The sequence below is a fragment of the Stegostoma tigrinum genome, chromosome 18 (genome assembly GCF_030684315.1).
Source record: "Stegostoma tigrinum isolate sSteTig4 chromosome 18, sSteTig4.hap1, whole genome shotgun sequence".
Taxonomy (NCBI): domain Eukaryota; kingdom Metazoa; phylum Chordata; class Chondrichthyes; order Orectolobiformes; family Stegostomatidae; genus Stegostoma; species Stegostoma tigrinum.
The window spans coordinates 23,058,287-23,078,433 of record NC_081371.1 but is presented as its reverse complement, the minus strand read 5'-3'; the positions used below and the strand labels follow the sequence as shown (position 1 = coordinate 23,078,433).

The 20,147-nt window shown below is 42.5% G+C and overlaps 1 protein-coding gene across 16 annotated transcripts in view; it reads right to left on the bottom strand.

The window, feature by feature from the left end:
• LOC125460699 (voltage-dependent L-type calcium channel subunit alpha-1C-like) overlaps window positions 1-20,147 on the bottom strand; it is an 814,036-nt gene that overhangs the window by 76,722 nt on the left and 717,167 nt on the right. For all 16 annotated transcript variants that reach the window (XM_048548420.2, XM_048548421.2, XM_048548422.2 and 13 more), the window contains 2 exons: window positions 13,466-13,622; window positions 4,271-4,398 (listed from right to left, as the gene is read on the bottom strand). In XM_048548420.2, the coding sequence (XP_048404377.1) occupies window positions 4,271-4,398; window positions 13,466-13,622 (285 nt within the window). The remainder of the gene's footprint in view (window positions 1-4,270; window positions 4,399-13,465; window positions 13,623-20,147) is intronic.

Below are 20,147 nucleotides of genomic sequence, written 5' to 3'. Positions count from 1 at the left end.
ATGATTACAACACTTAAAAGGCATCCTTTTGGGTATGTGAATAGGAAGGGTTTAAAGGGATATGGGCCAAATGCTAGCAAATGGGACTAGGTCGGTTTGGGATGTCCGGACGGCGCAGACAAGTTGGATGGAAGAGTCTGTTTCTGTACTATTTTCATCATTTTCCTTCCAGATTCGACAGCCCCTTTTTAAAATTGTTCATAGAATGTAGATGACTCTGATTAGGCCCACAGTTGAGGTGGTTAGGGAGACAGTTCCATGATTTTTACTCAGAAACAGGATTCAAGTCAAAATGGTATTGGCTTCAAGGGAAACCTGCAGTGTGGTGCTCCCACTCATCTGTCGCTCTTGTTCTTCCAGGTGCTAGGGATTGTGGGTTTGGAAGGTGTCGTTAGAGGAGTCTTGCTGAGTTGTTGCAGTGCGTCTTGTAAATGATACACGCTACTGCCAAATGATGTAGGGAATAATGCTGAATGTGGTGGAAAGGGCTCCAATCAAGTGGACTGCCTTTTCCTGGATGGTGTCAACTGCCTTGAGTGTTGGAGATGCACACATCCAGGCAAGTAAAGAGTATTCTATCACACTCCAGATCTATGACTTGTAGATGGTGGACAGGCATCGGGCAGTCAGGAGATGAGTTACTCATTGTCGAGTTCCTAGCCTCTGACCTGTTCTTATAGCCACAACATTTATATGACTCATTCAGTTCAGTTTCTGGTCAATGATAGTGCATGACATTTCAAAGGCAATGCCACTGAAATTCAATGGACAATAGTTTGATTACCTTACATCTGTGTCATAGATGTTACTTGCCATTATCAGCCACTGTCATCTCACCTCTGGAGTTCAGCTCTTAACCGTGTCTGGACCAAGACTGTGAAGCAGTCAGGAGCTGAGTTGCCTTGTTGATTGTAAACTGACCGTCACTGAGCTGGTATTCCTTTGTAAGTGCTGTTTTTATAACTGCCAATGATATCTTCTCTCAGTTTGCTGATGATCAAGAATAGGCTGTTAGGAAGGGTGATTTGGCTGGGTTGGATTTGGTCTGCTTTTTGTGCATAGGAGATATCTGGGCAAGCTTCCACATTGTTGGGTAGGTGCTAATGCTGTAACAGTATTGGAACAGCTTGGTTAGGGGGTGAGAGTTCTGGAGCATGTCTTTAGTCCTATTGCTGGCATTTTGCCAAAGCCTGTAATATTTTAATATCCAGTGCCTTCAGCCTTATCTTGATATTATATGGATTGAATTAAATTGGTTGAACATTGGCATCTGTGATATTGGAACCTCAGGAGATTGAAATGACTGATCCACTCAGCACTCTGACTCAACATGGAAACAAATATTTCAACCTTTTCTTTTGGCACTGGTGTACTGGGTTCCCTCAGCATTGAGGGTGCGGATATTTCTGAGCCTTCCAGCTCCTGTCAGCTTTTTGTTTAATTGCCCAGAAACATTCATGACTGGATTTAGCAAATCTGCGGAGCTTAGATCCGTCGTCCTCAGCAGGTCTAGCAGCAACTGTGAGGAGAAAGCAGAGTTAACATTTCAAATTCAGTGACTCTTCATCAGAACTGAACTGACGAGTTCTGATGAACATCAGTTCTAATAAAGAGTCACTAGACTTGAAACATTAGTGCTGCTTTCCCCACACAGCTACCAGACCTGCTGAATTTCTCCAGCAATTTCTGCTTTTTTTTTCAGATCTTCAGCATCTGCTGTTCTTTATTTTAGATTTGACCTGCAGTTTTAGGATTGCTTAGACCTGCTTACTGCATGCTGCTCACACTGTTTGGATTGCAGTGACAGCTATGTTTAACTTCACCAGGTTGACACTTTATTCTTAGGTGTGCCTCTAGCTGATTCTGGCATGCCCTCCTGTACTCTTCATTGAACCAGGTTTGATATCCTGTTTTCACGGTAATAGTACAGTGGGGGTATGTTGGGTCATGAGATTACCGTTGTGGGTGAATACAATTTGCTGCTGATGCTGATGGTCCATAGAATGCAATGGATGTCCAGTTTTGAGTTCTTAACAGAATGGTAGTGTCACTCACATGGTGCAGCATATAATCAATCTTATCTTGCAAAAAAATTATTTTGTAAAGCTCTCTTGTGCCAGATTAAAATCTAGTGTCAACACAGCAACAGGCTCATGTTAGGCCAGCAACAATTGAAGCCCTCTTTCAATTTACAAAGCAGCTATTAAAGGGTGATTCATTCTGACTGCAGTACGTGCTGGAAGTGGATTTGAGAGAGCATTTGTTGGCAGGATGAAGGCTGACAAAAGATGTAGTCGGTCAAACAGAAAATGCCCAGGATCTCCAATGAAGTGCTGGAAGTATCAGTGCAGGAGGTGGAAAGCTGATCTTTTTACTGGAGCCAGGTGGTCCTCTGGGCAGGAATGTTAATGGGCTGGGAGCAGATAGCCAAAATGACTAATACAATTGTGATGGGTGTCAAGGTAGTGGGCATTTGTCATCATGATTGCGACTTCATATTGCATTGGTGATTTTAATCTGTGTTAAAACCAAATTACATCACAATCTGTCCACTTTTTATACTCCTGATATATGCATGGGGTGCCTGCATTATAGTTTTTCAAACAATGCTGATAATCGCAGACAACACAGAGATTGCCTACTTTCATTTTTGCAACATGAGTCCCTTTGTTCCCTAGCCATCTACTGCTGGTAAAAAGACCACTAGACCACAAGTTGAAGGAGTAGAAGTAAGCCACTCAGCTCACTGAGACTGTTCTGCCATTCAATGAGATGATGGTTGACCCGATAATCCTCAGTTCCACTTCCTTGTCCTTTCCCCATAAATCCTGATTCCCATATCAATTAAAAGTCTCCCTTGGCCTTGAATAAACTCCACTGAGTACAGACCTAGAATCCTCAACCACTTTTAATATATCAAGCCTTTCATCACTGGGAAATTCTTGTAAACCTCCTTTCACCCACTTCAAGGCCATCACATCCTTCCTTGGATATGGGGCCCAGAACTTCTCACAATATTCCAAATCCAGTCTGACCAGAGCTTCATACAGACTCAGCAGTACATCTCTGCTCTTGTATTCTAGCTCTCTTGAAATGAATGCCAGCATTGTATTTGCCTTTCCAATTTCCAACTAGAACTGCATGTTAACCTTAGCAGAATTCTGAACTAGGATTCCTAAGTTCCTTTGTGCTTCAGATTTGTGAAGTCTTTGCCCATTTATAAAACAGTCTATGCATCTATTCGTCATTCCATAGTGCATAACTTTTTTTGGCATTTTATTACATCTGCCACCTCTTTGTCCATTCTCCTAGCCTGTCCAAATCCTTCTACAGTATTCCCACTTCCTCAACTTTACCTGTGCTTCCACCTGTCTTTCCTTCATCTCCAAACGTTGCAACAAAGCCCTCAGTTCCTTCATCCAGTTTGTTAATCTATAACATGAATTGTTGCGGTCCAAAAACTAACGTCTGTGCAACTCCACTCATCACCAACTACAATCTTGAAAAAGACACCTTAATCTCCAATCTCTGCCTTCTGCCAGTCAGCCAATCCTCTATCCATGCCAGTACCTTGCCCCTGACACCATGGGCTCTTATATAGCAGCCTCCTTGGTGACACCTTGTGAAAGGCCTTCTGGAAGTCCAAATAAATTGTGTCTATTGACTCTCCTTTGTCTAACTTGCTTGTTACCTCTTCAAAGAATTCTAACAAATTTGTCAGGCATAACCTCTCTTGACAATCCATCCCGACTCAACTCTATTTTTCCATGCATTTCCAAGTGCTCTGCAATCTCATCCTTAATAATGGACTCTAAAATTCTATCCATCACGGTGATCAGACTAGCTGGTTTATAATTTTCTGTCTTCTGCCTCCCTCACCTCTTAATTTGGGGTTTTGCACTATCCATTTTCTAGTCCTCTAGGACTGTCTCTGACTGCAGTGATGCCCGAAAGATCATCACCAATGCCTCTACAATCTCCTCAGCTATCTCCTTCAGAATTTGTAAGTGCAGTCCATCTGATCTGGGTTATTTATCCACCAAAAGATGGACAGTGTGAAACAGGAGACAGCAGTCATAGTCCATCACACTTAACATCTGTGAAATAAGCTAATGCAAATTGAGCATTATAAGAGTCTTAGCAATTATAAATAGTCATAGAGCTGAGGGGTTGTGATATCAATCAGGAATGCAAAATACCAAATCAAATACACTAATATTACATCTAAGAAGCATGTTTCAAAAGTTGAGTTTTAAGTTGCTGCACTTACTTGGCCTCAGGATCATACTCAGCCCAGATCCTCTTAAATTCATCTAGATGGTGTGGACCAAGAATAGACCAATCACGGGTTAAATAATCAAAATTATCCATGATAACAGCTACAAAGAGGTTGATGATCTGAGAGGAAGAGAAATAGTTATCTTCAAATTTGCAGCAAATTCAGGCTTCAAAAGAAAATAAAACAGTATGACATTCTACCTTTACAATGTAGTTGATAATGAAATATTACCTGGCAATGACTACTTTAAATGTATGTAAATGTAAGGATCCCTTCATACCATGTGCAGAAGCTCTACAGTTGATTCAAATGATATTCTTGCATATTGGCACAATTAAACATAATTAAGTAAACATACTTAATTTGTATGTAAACAAAGTAAACATACTATTCCTACAAACTGACCCAAATGCCACTTTAAATCCTAATGATGTAAATTTTTCATATTCACCGAAGCACCTAGCATCCACAAGCTTTTCTGCCCTGGGCTCAACTGGAGCAAAGGCACAAAGCAATTTGGAATCCCCAGAAGGCACCGTAATGTCTCATTAAATGTCCTTCAGCCTCCAGACTCACCTTTAAAATCCTATCTGGCAAAGTGGCTTTGCTTGGGGGAGATTAATTCTAGTCCTGACAGGAGCCACGTTTCCCGGTGGCCCTAGTGGAACTACAGAGCTGTCGGCCAAGTGGTTACTTGGTAACTCTTGGAGTTGGCAATTCCTCCAAGATGTTCACCCTGAGCCATTAATTGTCATGGCTTTAAATTGCTGCATTCCTGACTTTGCAGTTGAGGTGCAGAACCACTGCTTTTGTGTAACGGTCTGGACAAAACGTATATATAGATGTGAAACTTGAAGCGTCTAATAACACCATTTGTAGATTTCATTTTTTGTTCTATAAATTTAACAAGTGTAATAAGCAAGGGAAGGGAGAGGGAAAATAACTGTAGAGAGAAGATAGTCTTCAGATCAATGTTGTTTTAATTTTAAAAATTTCAGACATATTCTAAAGCAAATTAATTCTCTCATCTTTTGCTAATTATTGCTTACATCTAAGATCAGGCAATGTTGAGCTCAGAGAAAGTGAAAGAGTACAGCATGACAGAAAAAGTCAACTAGGCATCAGAATGAGACAGAAGAAAGATAAACACTGGGGTCAAAGCGAGCAAGAAAGAGAGAACTAGAGAGAGATGGAGAGAAACAAATGAGAGCTTTAAGATAATAAAATGTGAGGCTGGATGAACACAGCAGGCCCAGCAGCACCTCAGGAGCACAAAAGCTGACGTTTTGGGCCTGGACCCTTCATCAGACCCTCTGATGAAGGGTCCAGGCCCGAAACGTCAGCTTTTGTGCTCCTGAGATGCTGCTGGGCCTGCTGTGTTCATCCAGCCTCACATTTTATTATCTTGGATTCTCTAGCATCTGCAGTTCCCATTATCGCTGAGAGCTTTAAGATGTTTTTTTCTTTACTGAAAATTATTTGTTCACTTTAAAAATGGACTAAGTCTTTTACTGTAGATTTTTTAATGATTACTAGTGACCTGTGCTAATCACCATGGGACAGAGACATGAATTACAAACACGTATGAGGCAGGGATAAAGAGAGAGAGAGGCACGCAGCTTCATTTGCTATCTTTTGAAGTCTGGTAGCCACAATATTCTCAGTCTCCATCCCAAGTGCAGTCTGCTGCTATTAGTGACTCGATTCCTGACATATCACTCACCAGTGACTTTCCAAATGGAATGAAAGAACAAAATACCAGGTGGTAATAGGGATAAAAACAGATGAGTTAAGTGAAAGGAACAATGTAAAATAAAAGAAAAGAAGCAGAAGAGATGAACCAAAGAACGAGAAACATCAAAGCAATTGCAACATGGATTACATATTCCTTACACTGGAAAATTTTACCATCCTGTTTATCGTGTGAATAACGTGCTAATGAGATGAACATGTTCAAAAATTACTTGTTCCCAGGATGCAGGTATTGCTAGCAAGGCCAGTATTTAACGCCCATCCCTAACTACCCTTGAGAATGTGGGTTTGAACTGCCTTCACAATGGTGATGGAGGAGAGGCTCTTTGTAATTATTTTGATTGGTCATAAAAACATTCAGCACAGAAATAGACCCTTTGGCCCAACTCATTCATGCTGACCAGGTTGCCTAAACTGAACTCATCCTATTTGCCCGCATTTGGCCCACACAAATCCGTGCTGACTTTCCCTCATCAGATCTTGGCTTTCCAAATGCATGTAGATCCTGAGACTTCGAATTTCCTCCAACAAACATATCCATCACTGACATCAGGTTGACTAGTCTACAGTTCCCTGACTTCTTGTTACAGCTTTTCTAAAATAATGGCATAACACCAGCCACCCTCCTGTCATCCAGCATCGCACCAATGGCTATCAATGTTGCAAACATCTCTGCTAGGGGCCCCACAATTTCTTCCCTAGCTTCTCACAATCTCCTTGGATAGACTTCATCAGGTCCTGGGGACTTGTCTACCTGTATGCATTTTACGACCTCCACCACCTCCTCTTCTGTAATCTGCACTCTTTTCATGACATCGCTATTTATTTCCCTGAGTTCCATAACTTCCACGTCTTTCTTCACAGTAAATACTAATGCAAAATATTCATTTAGGATCTCACCTATTTCCAGTGGTTCCACACATGGATAGCCTTGTTTATCTTCAATAGGCCTTGTTCTCTCCCCAGTCACTCTTTTGCCTGTATTATACTTGCTGAATCTCTTTGGATTACCTTTAACCTTATCTGCCAAAGCTATCTCATGCCCTCTTTTAGCTTTCCTCATTTCCATCTTGAGGGTACTCCTAAACCCCCTATACTGCTCAAAGGATTCACTTGATCCCAACTGTCTATAACTTAGTTATGCCTCCTTCTTTTCCTTGACCAGAGCCACAAATATGTCTAGACATTCAGCGTTCTCTGCTCTTGCTAGCCTCGGCTTTTATACCAGCAGGTACATTCTGTCCCTGAACTCCTGTTATTTTGCTTTTGAAAGCTTCTCATTTGCCAGATGTCTGTTTATCTGCAAACAGCCACCCCTAATCAACGTTTGAAAATTCCTCTATTATACTGTCAAAATTGGACTTGCCCCAATTTAGCAATTGAACTTGTGGACTAGGCCTATCCTCTTCCAGTACTATTTTAAAACTAATAGAATTATGATCATTGGTTCCAAAGTTCTCCCTCACTAACACTTCAGTCACTTTGCCCCGCCTTTTTTCCCAAGATGTGGAGGTGCTGGTGTTGGGCTGGGGTGGACAAGTCAGAAGTCACATAACACCAGGTTAGAGTTCAACAGGTTTGTTTGAAATCCCAAGCTTTTGGAACACTCTGAAAGCTTGAGATTTCAAATAAACCTGTTGGACTATAACCTGGTGTCATGAGATTTCTGCCTCATTTCCCAAGTGGAGGTCAGGTTTTGCCCTTTCTCTAGTAGGGCTATCTACATATTAGTTGAGAAGGTTTTCTTGAACATACTTAATAAATTCCTCTCCGTCCAAGCCCTTTACATTATGGCAGTCCCAGTCTATGTTTGGACAGTTAAAATCTTTTACCATTACAACCGTATTGTTCTTACAGCTACTTGCAATCTCCCTACGTATTTGATCCTCATTTTCCCACTGATTGTTGGGGTGGAGGGTACATAGTACAATCCCATCAAAGTGATCATCCATTTATTTCTCAATTCTACCCATACAGCTTCACTGATGATCCCCAGGGATATCCTCTCTAAGTACAATGGATAGAGCAGGGACAGGAATGGTTGTTGCAGGTTCCGGGATTTAGATGTTTCAGTAAGAACAGAGAAGATGGTAAAAGGTGGGGGGAGGTGTGGCATTGTTGGTCAAGGACAGTATTACAGTTGCAGAAAGGATGTTTGGGGACTTGCCAACTGAGGTAGTATGGGCTGAGGTTAGAAACAGGAAAGGAGAGGTCACCCTGTTGGGAGTTTTCTATAGGCCTCCGAATAGTTCCAGATATGTAGAGGAAAGGATAGCAAAGATGATTCTCGATAGGAGTGAGAGAGACAGGGTAGTTGTCATGGGGGCTTCAACTTTCCGAATATTGACTGGGAACACTATAGTTCGAGTACTATAGATGGGTCAGTTTTTGTCCAGTGTGTGCAGGAGGGCTTCCTGACACAGTATGTAGATAGGCCAACAAGGGGTGAAGCACATTAGATTTGGTACTGGGTAATGAGCCTGGCCAGGTGTTAGATTTGGAAGTAGGTGAGCACTTTGGTGATAGCGATCGCAATTCTGTTATGTTTACTTTAGTGATGGAAAGGGATAGGTGTATACCACTGGGCAAGAGTTATAGCTGGGGGAAATGCAATTATGATGAGATTAGGCAAGATTTAGGGAGCACAGGATGGAGAAGGAAACTACAGGGGATGGGCACATTAGAAATGTGGAGCCTATTCAAGGAAAAGCTCCTGTGTGTCCTAGATAAGTATGTACCTGTCAGGCAGGGAGGAAGCTGTAGAGCACGGGAGCCGTGGTTTACAAAGGAAGTGGCATCTCTGGTCAAGAGGAAGAAGAAGGTTTATGTTAGGATGAGATGTGAAGGCTCAGTTAGGGTGCTTGAGGGCTATGAGGTAGCCAGGAAAGACCTAAAGAGAGAGCTCAGAAGAGCCAGAAGGAGACATGAGAAGTTGTTGGCGGATAGGATCAGGGTAAACCCTAAGGCTTTCTATAGATATTTAAGGAATAAAAGAATGACGAAAGTAAGATTAGGGCCAATCAAGGATAGTAGTGGGAAGTTGTGTGTAGAGTCAGAGGAGATAGCGGAAGCACGAAATGAATATTTTTCGACAGTATTTACTCTAGAAAATGACAATGTTGTAGAGGAGAACACTGAGATACAGGCTACTAGACTAGGTGGGATTAAGGTTCACAAGGAAGAGGTATTAGAAATCCTTCAGAACGTGAAGATAGATAAGTCCCCTGGGCCAGATGGGATTTATCCTAGGATCCTCTGGGAAGCCAGGGAGGAGATTGCCGAGCCTTTGGCATTGATCTTTAACTCATCATTGTCTACAGGAATAGTGCCAGATGACTGGAGGATAGCAAATGTGGTTCCCCTGTTCAAGAAGGGGAGTAGAGACAACCCTGGTAATTACAGATCAGTGAGCCTTACCTCAGTTGTTGGTAAAGTGTTGGAAAAGGTTTTAAGAGATCGGATTTATAATCATATAGAAAAGAATAAATTGATTAGGGATAGTCAGCATGATTTTGTGAAGGGTAGGTCGTACCTCACAAACCTTATTGAGTTCTTTGAGAAGGTGACCAAACAGGTAGATGAGAATAAACCAGTTGATGTGGTGTATATGGATTTCAGCAAGTTCGATAAGGTTCCCCACAGTAGGCTATTGTACAAAATGCAGAGGAATGGGATTGTGGGAGATATAGCAGTTTGGATCGGAAATTGGCTTGCTGAAAGAAGACAGAGGGTGGTAGTTGATGGGAAATGTTCATCCTGGAGACCAGTTACTAGTGGCAAGGGTCGGTGTTGGGTCCACTGCTGTTTGTCATTTTTATAAATGACCTGGATGAGGGCATAGAAGGATGGGTTAGTAAATTTGCAGACGACACTAAGGTCGGTGGAGTTGTGGATAGTGACAAAGGATGCTGTAGGTTGCAGAGAGACATAGATAAGCTGCAGAGCTGGGCTGAGAGGTGGCAAATGGAGTTTAATGAGGACAAGTGTGAGGTGATGCACTTTGGTAGGAGTAACCGGAAGGCAAACTACTGGGCTAATAGTAAGATTCTTGGTAGTGTAGATGAGCAGAGAGATCTCGGTGTCCATGTACACAGATCCTTGAAAGTTGCCACCCAGGTTGACACGGCTGTTAAGAAGGCATACAGTGTTTTAGCTTTTATTAATAGAGGGATCGAGTTCCGGAACCAAGAGGTTATGCTGCAGCTGTACAAAACTCTGGTGCGGCCGCACTTGAAGTATTACGTACAGTTCTGGTCACCGCATTATAAGAAGGATGTGGAAGCTTTGGAAAGGGTGCAGAGGAGATTTACTAGGATGTTGCCTGGTATGGAGGGAAGGTCTTACGAGGAAAGGCTGAGGGACTTGAGGCTGTTTTCACTAGAGAGAAGAAGGTTGAGAGGTGACTTAATTGAGACATATAAAATAATCAGAGGGTTAGATAGGGTGGATAGGGAGAGCCTTTTTCCTAGGATGGTGACGGAGAGCATGAGGGGGCATAGCTTTAAATTGAGGGGTGAAAGATATAGGACAGATGTCAGAGGTAGTTTCTTTATTCAGAGAGTAGTAAGGGAATGGAACGCTTTGCCTGCAATGATAGTAGATTCGCCAACTTTAAGTACATATAAGTCGTCATTGGACAAGCATATGGACGTACATGGAATAGTGTAGGTTAGATGGGTTTCAGATCGGTATGACAGGTCGGCACAACATCGAGGGCCGAAGGGCCTGTACTGTGCTGTAATGTTCTATGTTCTATGTTATATGTACTGTTGTGATGTTTTCCATAATCAAAAAAAACTACTCCCCATCCACTCTCACATCCCCTTCTATTCTTCCCACAGCATCCAAATTGCGGACACTGTGTTCCTCCCTCAGTCATATTTGCCGAGTGCTATGATATGCCAGTCCCATGTTCCCAACCATGCACTAAGTTCATCTGCCTTACCTGTCAGACCTCTTGCATTGAAATAAATGCATTTTAATTCATCAGTCTTTCGTCATTCTTTGTTGTGCTCTTGCCTGCCTTGTCTATTTAACTTGTTCTCATTAACTTCTGTACCAGCCTCAACCTTCTCTCTAGTCTCACTAATGCTTAAGGTCCCAACCCCTGGCCAGACTACTTTAGACTCACTCAAGCTTAGGGGTTACTGAACAGAAGTTCAAAGAAGACAAACAGTAAGATAAGTTAGTATTGGGGGAAGGAGACAGAGTAGGCCAGGTTAGGAATATTGATTTTTAGCTGTCCTGTACGAAAAACAACTGAGTGACATGGGTTCTATAAAGGGGATGGTCAGTTAAGTCCAAAGAACAGTTGGATATGGCTGTACTGTTGAATATGTCTCTACTGTTAGAACAAGAACCAAGGTCTGTGTTATTAGGCAGTTATTATCTATGCTTACTACATGTTAAAACTGGGTACTACAAATAAGTTGTACATGCAGTGTAGATCCATAGAATCCCTCTAGAGTGGAAACAGGCCTTTGGCTCAACAAGTCCACACCGACTCTCCAAAGAACATTCCAACCAACTCACCCCCTACTTTATCCCTGTATTTTCCATGACGAATCTACCTAACCTACACATCATACACACAATGGTCAATTTAGAATGGCCAATCCACATAACTTGTACATCTTTGGACAACGGGAGGAAACCTGAGCACCCGGAGGAAACCCACGCAACATGTGGGGTGAATGTACAAACACTACCACTCAGACAGTCATCCAAGGCTGGAAGTGAACTCGGGTCCCTGGCACTGTGAGGCAGCAGTGCTGATCACTGAACTACTGTGCTGTGTAGATTGTTTTGCTGTTGTAACTTGTATGGTACGTTATTGACATTTTTGCAAAGAAACATGGAAACTTGTGGCTTTATTCTCTTGGTTAGTTTTTAAAAATTTACTCACAGGATGTGGACATCACTAGCTATGAAAGTTTGCTATTTCCCATCCCTAATTGCCCAGAGGGCAGTTAAGAGTCAACCACATTGCTGTGGGTCTGGAATCATGTAGGTCAGTCCAGGAAGGGATGGCAGTTTCCCTCCCTAAAGACATTAGTGAACGAGATAGACTTTTCCAAAAGTCAACAATGCTTTCATGGTCATCATTAGACTCTTAATTCCATATTTTGATTGAATTCAAATTCTACCATCTGCTGTGGTGGATTCAAAACTGGGATTCTAGAAGATTACCTGGCCCTTATGACTAACAGTCCAGTGATAATACCGCTCAGCCACTGCATGTATTCTTTTCTCCCTGGGATCTAGTGTTTTGTCTATTTTAAAAACAGAACTTATTGGTCTCTGGCCAGATGGTAACATAAAGTGACGATCAGGTCTGAGATCATAACATGATTTGGTGATCTAGAATAACATATTTAAAATATAATTACCTTCTCTTTCAGTCAGCTGCCTTCAGCATATTTTTAAGGTTTTTTTGTGCGTTTCCAACCCTTTATTGATGTAACAGTCAGTGGCAGCAGTGATGGTAGTGGTGGAGGTGGGGTAGGGTGCAGTGCAGGAAATGTTAATTAACACACACTTCAGAATTGGAGGGAATGCAAGGTATCTATCTGGAAACTGTACTGAAAGACATAGTCTATTTAAGGCTTGAAACGTATTAACATTGTGCAATTGTGCTGCTCACTGAAACAGGTTATCTAGAGGGGATTCACAATCATTTGGTTGCAAAGATTACACATGAGTTATATTTAGGTAATGAGTTGATGGGAGCAGGGTAAGGGTGCAGGACTTCAAATATTTGAAGAAAACCTCTGCTCCTCCTGACTACACAAAGACAAGTTCTAAACTTACCTGTCTGAAATCTATTGCAGATGCTCTGCTCAATGGGCAACTACATTGGCAAAGGTGTCTTAATGATTCCATAGGATTTTGATTTAAATAAATTCATAAGGATCCTGATTGAATCTGACAAGTGCCTCAATCACTCAAGAAAGTAATGGAGTAAAATAGCTGCCAGATGGGAAAAAGTGCAGACTGGGATTTTAATTGAGAGCTGTGTTAAAATACACATTAAAAAGAGTAATTTGCTTCTGAGCCTTTCTGTTTAGAATTGTAGGAAAGGAGCTTGGACTATGCTTACCCACCTGTTTACCTAAATGCCCATTCATACAGTCTCCAATATAAGAATTGAAACTAAGTACTGAGGGGTTCTGTCATAGTCTGGGAACTCTAATTACACACCACTTCCTGAGATGCAAACCTATCATTTCTGAATATTCATTCAACAAATAACACATAGTAGCACTGGGCTGCATTCTGCATTAAACTTCTTACTCAAAGGTTACAATGGGAGGTTGGAGATTAATCCACAGAATACGATAAGTCCTGTAATCTTTCTTGAGTGCTATATATTTTAACTGAATACTTTATTTATGAAATGGAAAATACCAAGAATCCTTCTAGATGCGTACTCACCAAGAAGGCACACAGCATGTAGAAACTAACAAAGTAGAAGAAAGCAAAATAGGTTCCACAGTTAAGCTCTGTTTCATGACGTGTTGGCTCTTTCTCACAATGTTTTCCTGGGAGGCAAGATAACATGATCTCCTGCCAAGCCTCACCTGTAGCACATCTGGAAATGCAAAATTGTGTATGGTGACTTGTTTTATTAAAGAACCACGTATGATACCATGTATCTCAATCTGTATTTGAAGAAATAATATTCTTTTGAAAAGAAAACAGGGGAATACACCCTACAAGTACTGTGGATGAAATTCATTGGTGCTCATCAAGATTGGAAATAAACATACAGAAAGGGACAACTGAATTGATAAACCTGCATCCCTCTCCAAGCTCCTAATCTATATATTATTTTTCAAATATATATGCTTTATCAATTGCTTGGTAATACAGAACTGAAATAATACTAAAAGGAAGCATGAAAACAAAGCTCTTTTTTAAATTCATTGTGACTAGGATGCAAAGAAATCAGACTTAGAAAGCAAAGCAATTTGTACAATTTGAGAAAGTGCTGACTGGTTGGGCCTTTGTTGGAATAAACATACAACAGAAACAGATAACAGTCAAACTTAGATCTCTGACCCAACGGTAGAGTCTGATTAGTCAAGGTGAGGCCATAGGATATTCTGATCCAAAAACTAAGATCTTCTATTCTAGGTGTGAAATGGATCAAAAGTTGTTATAAATTGTAGACCTAACAATGTACTGTGGGAGCCAATGAGCCTACAAATGCACAGCAATCTTAGATCAACAAACTCACAAAAGATTCAAATGTTCAAAATATAATAAAACTCATTTATTCACTATAAACTTATAGTATCTCCTTCCAAAGATTTGGTGAGTAAAACGACCTCTACTATTGTTCAACATTACACATTTACAATTGGTCTGTATGTTGTTCCTACTGGGTAAAAACCAAAAAAACTGCACGTACTGTAAAACTGAAAGAAAAAAACAGAAGTTGCTGGAAAAGCTCAGTGTGTCTGGCAGCATCTGAGCTCTAGTTCCGAAGAAGGGTTAGCAGAACCAAAACATTAACTCTGATTTCTCTTCACAGATACTGCCAGACAGACTAAGCTTTTTCATAAATTTCTGTTTTTGCTCTTACTGTGTGTTTTTTTGCATCCATTTCACCCATCCCTAGCAACCGTGTTGCAGCATCAATTTCATCCATCCCGAGCAAACATGCTGCAATTTATTCAGCCCTGTCAACCCTGCAGAGTTCTTCTTAGTAACATTTTGGGGCTAGTGCCAAAATTTAGAGATCTGACTCACAGATGAGTCAAGCAACACCCTTTCATAGTCATACTCACAGAATTATAACTTTCAGGCAATATCCCAGACATCATCATTCCTGGATATGCCCTTCCCACTGGCAGGACAAGCCCAGAGGAGGTGGCAGCATAGTGACATAGAGTCACAGAATTATAGAATTCCTAAAGTGCCTACGAGGCCAATGGGTTCATCAAGTCTGCACCAACCCACCATGCCACCCAAACCCACTTCCCCCACCCCATCCCCATAATCCTGTATAGCTAATCCACCTTGCCTGCACATCCTTCGACACTACAGGGCAATTTAGCATGGCCAATCACCTCACCTGCATATCTCTGGACTGTGGGAGGAAACCAGCGCACCCAACGGAAACCCACACAGACAGGCAAACAACATGCAAACTCCACACAGTCACCCGAGGTCGTAATCAAACCTGGGCCCTTGGAACTGTATAGTGTAAGGGAGTGGCCCTACAAGTCTTGACCATTGGCTCTGGATATAATGAAGTCTCATGGTATTACGGACAAGGAAATCTCTTGTTAGTTACCACACACCTTCCTCCTTTGGCTGATGAATTAAAACTTCTCCATGTTGAACAACACTTGAGTGGCGCAAAATGTATTATGGGTGGGACAGTTCAATGTCCACCACCTCCAATAGTGGCTTGGCAGCAACACTGCTGATTGGGCTGGTCGGGTCCTAAAGGACTTAGCTCTCAGACCGGGTTTGCACCATGTGGTGAGCAAACCAGCAAGAGGGAAAAACATACTTGACCTCATCCTCACCAATGTGCCCGCTGCAGATGCATCTGTTCATGACAGTATCAGTAAGAGTGACCACCACACAGTCATTGCGGATACAAAGTCCCACCTTCATACTGACCACACCTCCAACATGTGTGGCACTATCACTGTGCTAAATGGGACAGGCTTTGAACATATCTAGCAATTCAAGACTCTTGCAGTGCTGTAGGCCATCGACAGCAACAGAATTGTATTCCAGCACAATTTAAAACTTCATGGCCCAGCATATCCCCCACTTAACCATTACCATCAAGTCAAGTGAGAGAGTGCAGAAGGAACAGCACCAGGTATACATAAAAATGAAGTGTCCACCTGGTGAAGTTACCAAAAAGGACTACTGCATAATCAGCAAGTGATGGACACAGCTAAGTGATCCCACATTCAATGAATCAGATCTAAGCTCTGTAGCCCTGTCACATCAGGTCATGAGTGGCGACAAACAATTAAACAATTCACTGGAAGAGCAGGGTCCACAATGTTTCAATCTTCGATAATGGAAGAGCCCAGCACATCAGTGCAAAAGATTAGGGTGAAACATTTACAGCAATCTTCAAACACAAGGGCCGAGTGGATGATCAGGCAGTCAACCTCAGCATTACAGCTACTAGTCTTCAGCCAATTTGATTCATTCCACATGATATCAAGAAAAGGCCGGAAATATTGGACACTGCAAAGCTATGAGCCCTAACAACGTTCCAGCAATAGCACTGAAGGCAGGTGCCCCAAAATTTGCTGCACCCATGGCCTAACTATTCTAGTACAGCTACAACACAGGCATCTATTTGATAATGTGGAAAATTGCCCAGGTTATGTCCCGTGCACAAAAAAACAGGATAAATCCAACATGGCCAATTACCCACCCATCAGTCTACTCTCAATCATCGGTAAAGTGATGAAAGATGTCATCGACAGTGCTATGAAGCAGCACCTGCTTAGTAATAACCTGCTTCACTACACCCAGTTTGGGTTCCACCAAGGCCACACAGCTCCTGATCTCATTATGTCATTGGTTCAAACATGGATACAAGAGTGACATTCCAGAGTTGAGGAAAGAGCTACAGCCCTTAACATCAAGGTCACATTTGACTGAATATGGCATAAAGAAGTGCTTGTGTGTCATGGGGCAAATTCACATGCCTTTATTGGCCAGTGCATAGAATATAGGAGTTGGGATGGCATGTTGCAGCTGTATAGGACTTTGGTTAGGCCACTTTTGGAATACTGCATTCAATTCTGGTTGCCCTGCTACAGGCAAGATATTGGTAAAAATAAAATGGCATAGAAAAGGCTGGAGATATATTACCTGTAGTGTCAGAGGCTGAGCAGTGACCTTATAGAGGTTGAGAAAATCATGAGGGGCATGGATAGGTGAATAGCCAAGGTCTTTTTTCCAGGGTAGGGGATTCCAAAACCAGATGGCATAGTTTAAAGTGAGAGGGGGAAAATATAAAAGGGACCTAAGGGACAACATTTTCACACAGAGGGTAGTGCGTATATGGAATAAGCTGCCAGACAAAGCGGTGGTGGCAGGTACAATTACAACATTTAAAAGGCATCTGTATGGGTACATGAACAGGAAGTGTTTATGTGGATGTAGGCCAAATGTAGGCAAATGAAAGTACACTACTTTAGGATATCTGGTTGGCATCGGCGAGTTGGACTATTTCTATGCTATACTAACGACAACAAATGTACAACTCTATGAGTCTATGGTTGGAGCCGTATCTGGCACATAGGCAGATAGTCATGGCTGTTGAAAGTTAGTCATCTCAGCTCCACAAAGTTTCTGCATGAGTTCTTCCAGGCAATGTCCTAGTTCCAACCATGTTCAGCACCATTCATGATTCCTCAGATACTGAAGCAGTCTATGTTCAAATGCAACAAAGTGTGGACATATCCAGGCTTGGGCTGACAAGTGGAAAGTAACATTCACACCACACAAATGCCAGGCAATGACCATCTCCAATAAGAGACAATCTAACCACTATCACTTGACATATAATGATATTATCATCACCAAATTTCCCCTAACAACATTTTGGGAGTTATCACTGACCAGAAACTCAACTGGACTTGCCACATAAATACAGTAGCTACAACAGCAGCTTGGAGCCTATGCATATTGCAGCAAGTAACTTACCTGACTTCCCAAAGCCTGTCTACCATTTACAAGGCAAATGTCAGGAGCGTGATAGAATGCTCCCCGCTTGTCTGGATGGGCACAGCTCCTACAACACTCAAGAAGCTTGACACCGTCCAGGACAAAGCAGTCACTTGACTGGCATCACATCCACAAACATTCAGTCATTTTATGAGCAACTCTCAGTAGCAGCAGTGTACACCATCTACAAAATGTACATGCAGAAATTCACCAAAGAACTTTAGACAATATCTTCCAAACCCACAATCACTTTCATCCAGAAGGTCAAGGGCAGCAGGTACATGGGAGCACCACCAAATGCAAGATCCCCTCCAAGCTACTCACCATCATGACGTGGAAATATATCGCCTTTCCTTCACATGGATTGCAGTGGTTCAAGAAGGCTGCTCACCACCACTTTCTCAAGGGCAACAACGGAAAGGCAATAAATGATGGACAGCCAGTGATGCTCATCTCCCATGAGTGAATAAAAAATTACAGAGGGTATTAAATTAAATTGTGGGGGGCTGGAGAGGCAATTGAAGTGGAAGGAGAGATGTCTGGCCATCACTATTCATGTTAGAATGAAAAACATTGATCGGACTGGAAAGATTTAGAACTGTTAGGAGCTTAACTAAAAAGCAGAATTTTGAAGGTAATAATCTTACGATTATTTACTGTTCCCACGGCTCAGGTAAAGTCAAGGAATTAATAGTTATAAAGCTGGAAAAGCACAGCAGGTCAAATAGCATCCAATGAGCAGGAAAGTCAACATTTCAGTCTGAAAGCCTTTGTTAGGACTGGGAAGGGGGAGGGGAGGCCAGGAGTAAATAGAGGGAGGGGGCTGGGGAGAAGGGTAGGTCGGATGGTGTTAGCTGGATGCAGTTAGGGAGTTATTGTGATTGGTCAGTAGGAAGGATGGAGTGGACAGGTGAATAGGAAGATGGACAGGTCAGGGAGGCGAGGAAGAGGCGGAGGGATGGACATGGGCTGAGGCTGAGGGTGGAGGGATTTTGAAGCTGATGAAGTCAATATTGAGGCCATTGGGCTGTAAGCTCCCAATGCGAAATATCAAGTGTTGTTCCTCCAGTTTACACTTGGCCCCACTTTGACAGTGGGGAAGGCTAAGGATGGACATTTCACCAGGGGTGTGTGAGGGGGAATTAAAATAGATGGCAACTGAAAGGTCGGGTTGTTTGGTGCGTGCAGAGTGCAGATACTCTGTGAACTGGTCCTCGAATCTGTGTTTGGTAGTTTTGGGAGTCAGTGGGTTTGAAATGGATGTCAGTGGTGAGTCGGTTCCTAGAGATGGAGACAGAAAGGGAGATGTCAGAAATGGTCCATGTGAATTTGAGGACAGGATGGAAGGTGTTGGTGAAGTTGATGAACTGCTTGAGCTCCTTGCGGGAGCACAAGGCAGCACCAATGTAGTCATCAACCCACTGACTCCCTTAACTACCATGATGCCACCTCCTCTCACCCACCATCTGATAAAATTGCTATCACATACTCTCAATTTCTCTGCCTCTGTCGTACGTGGTTCCAGGATGAAGTCTTTTACTCCAGGGCATCCTAGATATCGTCCTACTTTAGGTATTGGAATTTCTCCCCCTCTGTAATGAAGGATGCCCTCAACCACCTCTCCTCCATTTCCTGCACTTCTGCCCTCAAAGACCCACCCCCAACAACAAGGAAAGAGTCCCGCTAGTCCTCACATACCACCCCACCAACCTCTGAATCCAATGCATCATTCTCCGTTTCCGCCACCTACAATCAGACCTCACTTCCAAAAATATATTTCCTTGCCCAACCGCCCGCTTTCCACAGTGATCATTTATTCTGCGACTCCCTCGTCAGCTGTACACTCCCTACCAATTTCTCCACCACACCCAGTTCCTTTCCCTGCAACTGTGAGAGGTGCAACACCGGCCCCTACACCTCCCCTCTCATCTGCGTCTAAGGCCCCAAACAATCCTTCCAGATCCTGTTGAAGGAACAGCGCTCCGAAAGCTTGTGGTTTCAAATAAACCTGTCGGGCTATAAACTGGTGTCATGTGACATCTGACTTTGTTCGCCCCAGACCAACATTTGAAATGGATGTCAGTGGTGAGTTGGTTTCTCGAGATGGAGACGGAGAGGGAGATGTCAGAAATGGTCCATGTGAATTTGAGGACAGGATGGAAGGTGTTGGTGAAGTTGATGAACTGCTCGAGCTCCTTGCGGGAGCATGAGGCAGCACCAATGTAGCGCATCTTCACATTGTGATTTGCATTTACATGCCTATCACTTTGTGTGGAAGGTTGGAGTGACTATGTATCAGTGATAATGGGAACTGCAGATGCTGGAGAATCCAAGATAACAAAGTGAGAAGCTGGACGAACACAGCAGGCCAAGCAGCATCGCAGGAGCACAAAAGCTG